At 46.4% G+C, this 11066-nt stretch overlaps 1 protein-coding gene across 1 annotated transcript in view; it reads left to right on the forward strand.

The window, feature by feature from the left end:
* The window catches only part of MAP3K14 (mitogen-activated protein kinase kinase kinase 14), a 35977-nt gene extending 24911 nt beyond the window's left edge, over nucleotides 1-11066 (forward strand). The window contains exons 12-16 of the mRNA XM_035135478.3: nucleotides 927-1235; nucleotides 3159-3265; nucleotides 4460-4604; nucleotides 5761-5861; nucleotides 7451-11066. Coding sequence (XP_034991369.3) covers nucleotides 927-1235; nucleotides 3159-3265; nucleotides 4460-4604; nucleotides 5761-5861; nucleotides 7451-7615 — 827 coding nt within the window. The 3' untranslated portion in view covers nucleotides 7616-11066. The remainder of the gene's footprint in view (nucleotides 1-926; nucleotides 1236-3158; nucleotides 3266-4459; nucleotides 4605-5760; nucleotides 5862-7450) is intronic.

Raw genomic sequence — 11066 nt, forward strand, 5'->3', positions numbered from 1 at the left:
ATGGCTGAAAAGGCCCTGGCTCTGGTCGAGGCCAGTCTAATCTCCCTGGGCCCCAGAATTTTCAGGGTGTTGTTATTTGCAGACTGTAAGGTCCTCCGTGGGAAATACCAGGAGAGGCTGACATCATCTGCAAGTGAGGGTGGGTGTCCCCCATCAATCACATAACACTTGGGTTTTTGACTGTCCTTAAATTTTGCATCCACAGCTGATGGTGTTCCGTACGTCAAGCATACTGGGTCCAATTCTGCAACCCTTGTTTTGCGCATTCCCACCAGACAGCAGGGAGTGTGCCTTTTATTTTCAAAATGCTGCTCCCTGCCGTAACGCGTCACAGGCAACTTTTACAACTTGGACTTTCGGTGGTGTAGCGAACAGGAAGGCTGCTGTTTTGAGGCAGGTTAAAAAGACTGCCTTTGGCCAGGTACGGCAGCTACAGCAGGTATAACTTAGCCACAGAAATTCCAGGTGTTTGTAACCTGTTTGCTTTAACACACTGTGTGTGGCAGGTGAGGCCAGAGGCAAAGGTGGGAAGAGCTGTGGATGTAAATCTTGCCTTTCTGCTATAGGCTAACTTCTAAACACACACACACCTCCATCCGGACAAGCCAGAGTCCCCAGATGTCAAGGACAAATTGCAGCTAGGGAAAAAAACACTTGGGGTGAAACAGGACCAGGGCAGGGTGTGGCCTGGGGAGAGTTCCAGGGGCCAGGCAGAGAAATCTGGGGGCCTCATTTGGCCCTCAGACTTGAGGACACCCACCCACACCCTGCCGCTGGATAAAGCTTTAAATGATCATCCCATCAATGCATCCTTTTTCTTCACTTAATGGCAGTCACCTGGGATTGAAAAGAAACGAAACCTCCTGGGTGTTTCCCCTCCAGCAAGTGCTCCTCTTCTGACCTAACATTTCCCCTTCGCTTTGCAGTGGGAGGCCTGAGGAGCCCCTGGAGAGGAGAATACAGACAACCCCGAAGCCTACAGTTGGCACCAGAGCCTAGTCTCCCAGACCCACCGCTGCCAATCCCAGAGCCTCCCGAAAGCCACACCCCCCCACTTCCCCGCCAGGGTCTGGCCGAGAAGGCGCAGTTCATCCCTCTGAGCACGTGCAAGGAACTAATGCAGCCGTGCGACTCTCTGCAGCCCTGCTTCCCGTCTCCTCTCAACGCCAAGAGGGGCAGTTTGACAGACTGGAGAACCACATCCTTTGAACTTGAGCTTCAGCAGCTGGAGTTTGGTAATGAGCGAACTGCGCTTCTCATCTTTCTCTCTGGAAATGTGCCTTTATTTGTCGTCTTACTCTCAAGTCTCTTTGTGTGCAGCTCTGCTCCCCCAGAGTTGAAGGATTGTACGTATGGGGCAGGACTACCTGCTTCCTATTGGTTGGTTGGAGGGCCAGGCAAGGAAGGGGTGTGTGCTTAAAAGATAAAAAGGGGGGTGGAATTACATCTACGCACGGCGCCAATGTATCTTGTGCCCGGGTGGTTGTAGCAGAATAGAAGGTAGCATGGATACGATGGGACATAGCAATTTAAAAGAACAAACCATCTCAGAACACTGAATATCTCCATTTTCAAGGTTAAAACGATAAATTGGGCTCCTTTTGGCTTAATGCAGGTATTGAAAAGGGAATCTTTGTTGAATTCCAATATCTTGTCAATTGCACATTGCTAAATTTTATTGAAGCGGGGGCGAGGGTTTTTCAGAAGGATAGGGTTCCTTCCGCATCTTGGTTCAGGTAGGAGAAGTGTTATCTGCACTTCTCCAGCTGCTCTTTATGCCCCATGTCATTTTCATTGCATTCTTGATTTAGTTCAGCCCAACCTGCCATGACTCATTCATTGGCATTTTGGGTTCAGGATGATTTGCAACTGGTATAGCTGATTTCCACAGTGCCTTTTTTATATTGCTGGGATCATTGTTCTTGCCTTTCTTTGTACCTTTATGGAGCCTCACAGTGTATTGAGTCTTTTTTCAAATCCATGTAGAATAAATCCTATCATGATTTTTAAAATATATACAGTCGTACCTTGGATCCCGAATGCCTTGCGAGTCGAATGTTTAGGCTCCCAAACGCCGCAAACCCGGAAGTGAGTGTTCTTTGGAACATGAACGTCCAACACGGCTTCTGATTGGTTGCAGGAGCTTCCTGCTTTGTTTTCCGAATCTTTTGGAAGTCAAACGGACTTCCAGAACGGATTCCGTTCGACTTCCAATACCACTGTATATGAAAAAGAACACTGAATAGGCTTTCATGAAGGAAACAGAATATGCTGTTGTTGTTGTTGTGTTAAAACAGGCATAGGCAAACTCCAGCCCTCCAGATGTTTGGGACTACAATTCCCATCACCCCTAGCTAACAGGACCAGTGGTCAAGGATGATGGGAATTGTAGTCCCAAACATCTGGAGGGCCAGAATATGCCAATGTCTGTTTTAAAACAAGCAATTTTTTTTCATGATTTGAACTTTGTGGACTCAGTCCTTGCACATAAGAACCATCTGGTTCGTGGTTGAAGTATCTGTTATGACCGTAGGCTGATGTCTCCTAACATAAGTGGTGCCAAGCCACTGTGAAAAGCAGCATGGTGAGGCTGCAGTTTTAAGCAGAGAAGCGCTGTGGGGAGGGGTTGCTGAACCCTTCCTCCACCCACCATTTCCCCTTCAGATGGCCTTATATCTGGACTTTGATTCCTACCGGTAGCTCAGTGCAGCTCATGTTAGGAGCTGCCAGTTGTCACTATAACACGTTGATTTTATCTATTGAGAGCCTTGCTCGGGTCTTTCGATGCAGGCTTATTGGGGAGGCGCTGTGTAAACGAGGAAACACCAAACGGGCTGACAGAGCGAGATACTCATTAGCAGGAGGAGCTTTTATGGAGCATTTGAAATGAGAAAGGCTGTGCTGAAGAGAGCGGGGGGTTAGGGAGTTAAATGGGGATAAAAATAAGCACGGGATTTGTTTAAAACTGCATTGATTGCTTGGCAAATGTGTTCCAAAATTAGTCAAATGTAGTTCTCTGAAAGGGGGGGCAGAACTGCATAGCACGACCCCACTTGTCACTGGTGGGGGTTGAATCTGGAACTTGCTGAGGACCAGGGGTGGTTGGGGGATGATCTTCTGGCCTTTGTTTTCATTGTAGCCTGTTTCCTTTCCCACAGAGCTGATTCGAAACAGCCTGTCTCAGCCCTTCTCTCTGGAGGAGCAGGAGCAGATGCTGTTGTGCCTCAGCCTGGACAGTGGTCTCCCGTCAGACACCAGTGAGAAGGCAAGTACATGAGGACAAGCAGGAGGGAGCCATGGGCTGTTTGCATTGTGCCGGGATGCGGGTGGCACTGTGGTCGAAACCACTGAACATCTTGGGCTTGCCCATCAGAAGGTCGGCAGTTGGAATCCCCGCGACGGAGTGAGCTCCTGTTGCTCTGTCCCAGCTGCTGCCAACCTAGAGGTTTGAAAGCACACCGGTGCAAGTAGATAAATAGGTACCGCTGCGGCGGGAAGGTAAAAAGTGTTTCCATGCACTTTGGTTTCAGTCAGAGTGTTCCATTGCACCAGAAGCAGTTTAGTCTTGCTGGCCACATGACCCGGAAAGCTGTCTGTGGACAAAAGCCGGCTCCCTCGGCCTGAAAGCGAGAGCCGCACCCCATAGTCACCTTTGACTGGACTTAACCATGCAGGGATCCTTTACCTTTACTTTTTTCCTTGCATTGTGCCAATTACCTGATTTGGTCCCAGAAGCATCTCCTGCCTCTGAGCTGTGAAAACCTTTTAGCGTGTGTCTTCTGCTTAATGTTCCTTGTTGCAGTCATGCTTTGAGCTGCTTTTTGACAGGCTGTTGTGTGGCCTGCCTACCTAGAGATGGGAAGGTCTGGGGGAAAAATTGGGGGGAAACCAGGGTTTTTTGCCATTTGGGAAAAAAGCTGGACCCCCCCCTTTTCCAGTTTCCCCCCAGGCCTTCCCATCTCTATCTACCCCAGCAAGGATATCCAGGTTGTTTCAACTCTGTACTAATTATTATAGAAGGTGCACATCTGCCATCAAACAGAATCGGCCCTAAGTCTACACCATTTCTCATTGATATTTAGCAATATGATATCACACTCCCAGTCCCTACATTCTTTCTCCTCTACCTTGGCTGTGCTACGCAGGGGAAACTCAAAAGCATGATGGTGTCCCGTGACGCATGCAAGCATTATTATCTTGACTGGAGAAGGGGACATGGAACTGCTGTTTTAATGGCAGGTTCTTGCTTTTCAAACAGTCTCCTTTCAGCCTCAATCTTGTCCTCTCCATCACATTTTGTCTTGTCCTGGTTTCCAGTCCTTTGCACATGCCTGGGGTGGGGGTGGGGGTGGGACTACCTGAAGTGACCCTCATACTGTGAGGCATTGGAAACTAGACCCAGCAGCCAATTGGTGTGCCTGCGGAAGAATGACATTGCCATCGCTTTCTGTTTCTCTAGGACTCATTGAAAACATCTCAGAGCCTGAAGGAAACCATGAGTTCTGGAGTGTGTTCTTGGAGCAGCCAAACAGATGTGCAGAGCAACAGCTGGAACAGCTGGCTGCATCTCAGCAGGCATACGGATATGCCCACCTACTTTGATGGTAGGTTCTGTTCTTGGCCCGTAAGGTACTATGCAAGCCAGAGGCCCAATGGCTTCTTCTGCATTTGCTTGTCGAAGGCACTATTGTGTTAAACCAGGGATAGGCAACCTAAGGCCCGTGGGCCGGATGCAGCCCAATCGCCTTCTAAATCCGGCCTGTGGACAGTCTGGGAATCAGCGTATTTTTACATGAGTAGAATGTGTCCTTTTATTTAACATGCATCTCTGGGTTATTTGTGGGGCCTGCCTGGTGTTTTTACAAGAGTAGAATGTGTGCTTTTATTTAAAATGCATCTCTGGGTAATTTGTGGGGCATAGGTTCATTATTATTTTTTCAAAGTATAGTCCGGCCCACCCCATGATCTGAGGGACGGTGGACCGGCCCACGGGTGAAAAAGGTTGCTGACCCCTGTGTTAAACCGTTCCATTTTCTGGTGTGTTTCATTGGCACATGAATTACTAATTGCTCATTAGACTGTGAAATCATTACTAATAAACTAATAAACACTAGAATTGGGAGCAAAAATCGTTTTACATCAAATACCAGGATATAGTTGGCTGCCTTGTATTTCTCTTTTTTATGATTTTCAATTTCAGTAATTTTACGATCATTTTGACACTTCCTTCCCCCTCATTCTGCGGTTCCTTAAATTTATTTTTTTATATTTTCTGCATATTCCAAATGAACTTAACATACTCGTTTGTTCATGTACTTTAAATATATACTCTTATAAAAAAGGCAGGTTATTACAATAATCCTGCCAATGTTCTTGCCTGTTTTCAGTTTATTTGTAAATATTCCATAAGCCATTTCCATTCTTTTATAAAAAGTTTGTTACCTTGATTTCTTATTTTTCCGGTAAGCTTCGCCGTTTCTGCATATTCCATAAGTTTTTGTAAAGGCTACCTTGCATTTTGCTATTGCTCTCTTTATCACAAAGAAGTCTGATCGTTTAGGAAAGTGAGTTGGTTGTGCGGGGCCCTTCCAATCTGCCAGTAGGTGAGCGAATCCCACCTGAAAATAGTGACAGCCGGGAAGCATCCTGATAGATTTATTTGACATGAGTTTTAAAGGACTAGAAGCTGCTTTGTCAGATGTATAGAATGCTATCTTCAGGTGGCAAGTAAATGCTTAGCTCTCTATTTCTGCCTTCCAGGAGTAAAAATCGAGATCGGCTTGCTCAGCGGGGAGAGTCTCCACATCCGAGAGTTTCGTGGCGCCAAGGTGGGAGATGTAGCCATTGGAATCAGCAGCCAGGTGAGTTCTGCCCTGGTGGACTTCTCTCCTTTTGGGGGTGCAAAGTACTGCAAAATGGGGCTACAGTGGTACCTTAGTCCTCAAGCTTAATCCGTTCCGGAAGTCCGTTTCAAAACCAACGCGTTCCAAAACCAAGGTGTGCTTTCCCATATAAAGTTATGCAAAACGGATTAATCCGTTCCAGACTGTTAAAAACAACCCCTCAAACAGCAATTTAACATGAATTTTACTATCTAACAAGACCATTGATCCATAAATTATTGTATTTTAATATTCTGTTGGTAGCTGCCCAGAGTGGCTGGAGAAACCCAGCCAGATGGGTATGTATGTATGTATGTATGTATGAATGAATAAATAAATAAATATTTATTATTTATACCCCGCCCATCTGGCCGGGTTCCCCCAGCCACTCTGGGCGGCTTCCAACAAAACATTAAAATACAGAAATCCATCAAACATTAAAAGCTTCCCTTAACAGGGCTGCCTTGAGATGCCTTCTAAAGGTCTGGTAATTGTTGTTCTCTTTGACCTCTGGTGGGAGGGCATTCCACAGGGTGGGTGCCACTACCGAGAAGGCCCTCTGCCTGGTTCCCTGTAACTTGGCTTCTCGTAGAGAGATGATGATGATGATGATGATGGTGATTTATTATAAAATGAAAGCAAATGTACTGCACTATAAAATGAATAAGACAGTATTGTAGATGATAAAAATTAAAATTACTTTTTTTCTTGCCTGTGCTGATGATAATCATTGTATGGATGGGGGGCTTTCATCCATTTCCGCAGTCAATCAGTAGCTGAACTGGGTTTCACACAGTCACAAAATCAAATTAACCTCAAAAACAAAAACGCAAAAACAAAAGCGCCAAACTTGATCCGTTCCGGAAGTCTGTTTGACTTCCAAAATGTTCGAAAACCATGGCGCAGCTTCTGATTGGTGCAGGTGCCCCGGAAACAATAGCCAAAAGCTGCATCTAATGTTCGGCTTCCGAAAAACGTTCGAAAACCGGAACACTTCCAGGTTTTCGGCATTTGAGTACCAAGGCATTTCAGAACCAAGGTACCACTGTATTTTGGAATGTCATCTTAATCCTTCTCCGCCTTGCAATATATATTCTGGAGAAGAAAGGGCTAAGGATTAAACCCTGCACAAATTCAGAGTGGAGTCCCTAAGACGGTTGGATGGCACTTTGTACGCCTCCTTCCAGCAACTCCTGCAGCCCAGCTGGTGCCAGACAGGCTGAGAAGGGGCGTCTTGTCATCAGCAACCCAGGACCTGCATACACACTGCCCAGGCTTACACCCCAGGGAGGTTGCTTCAGTGCTGCTAGCGCAGTGGTCTGGCTCCACCCCTGGAGGCACACTCCATTGTCTCGAGACAGAAAGATAATCAACATGGCCACTTTGCTCTTATTGAACTCTGCTGTGGGCCCAGAAATACGCATGCAATGAATTTTTTGCCCATTCCCCCTTTAAATGCATGTGATGTGACTTCGCTTCTTCCTCTGTCAACTAGAAATAAATGTGCAGTTGTTGTGGAGTCGGGCCCCTTCACCTTTTTTATTTGTTTGTGTGTGCTGCTTTCACAGATACCGGCCTCTGCTTTCAGTTTCTTCACCAAGGAAGGCCAACCTGTCCACTACGACATGGAGGTCCCTGATTTGGGCATCGAACTTCAGTGCACTCTTGCTCCCGACAGCAGCTGTGGCTGGAGCTGGAGGGTCAAACATGGTCAACTAGAGAAGAAGCCTTGAGGGATGTTGTCTCTCCCCACCACACTCCTGTGATGTCCCTCATGGAGCCAGATGTGGCATCTGCAGATAGCTGAGTGCTAAATGTTGGTGGTGGTTATAGGTTATAGGTTTGGTTCCTCACTGCTTCTTTACTGCATCCAGCCCTTGTGTGCAGCCAGGTTTATGGGCTGGGTGGCAGAAAGAACTGAATTATTGTGTCTGCGTTTATGAAACCGACCCAGAAGACTAGGAAGAACCTGATCTGCTGGGTTGTGGTCGGTCGGTCAGTTTCTTAACCCAACCGCCTTCTACCAATCCCAAGGAAAATGGGAAGTTCTGATTTGCGCAGTGGGGCTTAGTAAAGTTCCCCAAACCCAGCAATGGGCTTAGAGGTGGGGAACCTCCTTGGAGACATCAGGTCACTTTGGCCAACTCACTTTTTCATCTTCATTTGATGCTGCATGCCTGTTGCAGTGCAAAAAACGTTGCCCTGAGCAGCTGGGAGGAATGTAGTAAGCAACACATACCTGATTCGCTTGGGAACTTCCTTAGCGAAACTGGTAGCATGCTGCACCTTCTGAGAAAGCTCTGAAATCTGTGCTGGAAGATTCATCGTATTAAATTTCAGCTGAATGGCAATTTCCCTAGCTATGCAATAGACAGCCAGCTTCCCCCCCCCCCCCAGCCAACCTTGAATGCACACCATCCAGTGCCTATGGCAGCCCACCAGTGCTTTGATAAGAGCACCTCCTCTTGCTGCCTTGCCTTGTGTGGCCAATAACCTCAAAGGCCTTAATGTGCCTGAGCCCTGTTTGGCTTGGTGAATCGCTACTTGGCCAAATTTTGGCGAGCTTAAAATTTCCAGGGGGCGGGGCGGGGGGGATTCTTGCAGACGTCCAGGCATTGAATTTATCCAATATACCAAAGTGCCCCTTTTGGGGTGTTTGAGAGGAGTTTCCTGTGCTTGGCATCAAAACGCAACCAGCCTTGCATTCCATCTCATGGAGAAATGTGAGACGGGATGGGGAAATCACTCGAGTGTGTCTCAGTTTGTTCATATAATCTGGGCCTGTATTGTTTGTAACCCACCAAACCCAATACACCATGGCAGACATGTACCGTAGCCAAACAGTTGCTGTGTAGGCTTTTGCAGCCCCTGGACAGGCAGCAAGAAATAGGAAGTTTGATTTTTTTTTGGCTTTGTGGGTCACCAGTTGTGGGAGCCTGATATGCGTCCCTTCATAGATATGTTTTCAGCTACAACCCCCATTGGTGATTGGTGAAGACTGACAGACATTTCAAGTGGAGCTCCTTGCGTTTTAGGTTTTGGTTCCATTTTCTTTTCTTTTTCTGTCCTAAATAGAGAAAACTGCCATGTGTTTTTATCAGAGCCAGAGCTATGCATGCTTACTCAGAAATAGCCCTACTGCAGTCAGTGGGACTTTATCCCCAAACTAACTGTGTACATAGGATTGCAGCCTTAGAAATCCAAACACTATACCAGAAGAGTTTTAGGCAAAATGTAAACTTCAAATAAAGTAGGCAAATCAGTACAATATGGATGCTCTTTTTATATATAAAAAATTATGTGTGCATATTGGCACGGTTGACCTTGTAGAATTTGGAGTGGCTTTATTCTGTGCCAAGTGATGTGGGTAAATGAATGAAAGTGACTAGATGAGGAACTTCATTAGGAGGGAAGTGGTACGTCCTCTTTCCTTGTTGGGTTCAAGGATTTCCTGCTATGACAAAGCCTTGCCTGAAGCTTACTAAGCTATGAATCTGAACCCCCTTCCTTGCTGAGCTTCCTGTCTGGAATATTAATGCCGCTTACAAAATGAAGGCTGGCTAATCTCAACCACAGCCATGGCACTGCAGGGATTGGAGACTGGAAGGCAGCCATTCTGGGACGGCTGTGGCCATTCTCGGGTTGCATAAAATGGTTTGGTTTTTTTCTTTTATTTCGGAGCTAAGGTTATTCCATCCCATTTGGGTTGATTCTACTGTCAGGTAAGGAAGCTGCCTCTTTCTAAACTCTCTGAAGTAGGGTAGAAAAAGAAGAGGTGTGTTTTTTTAAAAGGAAGGGCATCTAAGGGCATCTTCATCCTTTTCCAAAGGAACTTCTTTGTCCCAAACCTCCCTTGATGTACATGTGCCGAGGAAATATTTTACAATAAGCCACTTTAAAGGCCAACATTGTTTCAGTCCAGCCTTTGTCGTGGTGTGCGTGGCAGCCAGCACAAAGGCATAAATTGCCATCAAGGCTGCAGTAAAATCAGCAAACCAAGGTTTACTGCGTTATTTTTTGCAGGAAAACGAATGGAACTGGTACGGACGCCACCTGGTGTGTAGAAGAGGCACTGCATTAGCTTAGATTTAGAAGGAAAGAGGCTGGGCAAAAGGAGTGTGTTTTCAGTTGCTACTGAGTTAAATGGCAGGGAATTTACCCTTTAGAAAAGGAAACGGGTGCAGGGAGGCCTACACGCTAGCTCCTGACCTATAGTAATCTCTTTGTCCCATTGGTCTTCCCTGCAGCACATTAGACCTACATCCTACAAGCATGGTTCAGTTCTTGGATGCAGCTGCTGAAAGAGGGGGACAGTGGAGACAGGACAGGTTATCCACCCGCTTTTTGAGAGGCAAGTGTTCTTGCTCCCCATTTAGATTGGCACTCTGTGCACTTAGTGGTCTCCACTAGCCCTGTGGCTTTACAGCCACCAATGGTCTATACCGTTTACTGCAGAACGGTCCAGGAAGACCTTCTGGAGCAGAGGTGGGGAACTTGCGGCCCTCTAGATATTTTGGGAAATATTTCATCCTCCAGCGATACAGCTTCTGAGTGCTGTAGTTCAGCAATATACAATCAGCACCATGGAAGCCTAGAGTCGGTAGTATGAAAGCACTGGTGCTTTGCCTTGCTTTCATTCATTCATTTCATATGTAGCCTTTCCACTTGCTCTGCAAGTTTGCTTTAGGAAATGATCATTTTTGTCAGAGGGCTGCCTGGCTGCACTTTGTTGCAATCTGAATAGCTTTGTTTTGCTCTGCAAGAATAAGACTCTGCAGTCTTTGTCTGCCCTTGATTTTGAAAAGACTAAAGTATTTTTGTGGGGTGGGGGTTCCTCAGTTTGAAGGGGTGGGAGAAGTCCTGGGATATGATTGCAGGCAGACTCCTCTTGACTCTTTGGTTTTTGTAGATCCAAGGGCTCCAGTGCAGGGAATGTTAGTTCCACTCACAGACTGTTGACATCAGTGGGACAAAATAGTTATCAAGATGTGCACATGCCCACTTTTCTTTGGGTTCAAGTCGGTTCTGCCAGTTGCCAGACCTATGCAATACTAACGGTTGCCTAAATCTGTTGTTACCTTCTTTTCCCTTTCTGTGATGTTCCAGAACACTGTGATACTAAATGTATGTATTGCTGTCGTGGAAATGAAGCAAAATTACCGTGCCTTTTGGGGCAGCAACTGA

Source organism: Zootoca vivipara, chromosome 12 (assembly GCF_965207765.1).
Source record: "Zootoca vivipara chromosome 12, rZooViv2.hap1.1, whole genome shotgun sequence".
Lineage (NCBI taxonomy): Eukaryota > Metazoa > Chordata > Lepidosauria > Squamata > Lacertidae > Zootoca > Zootoca vivipara.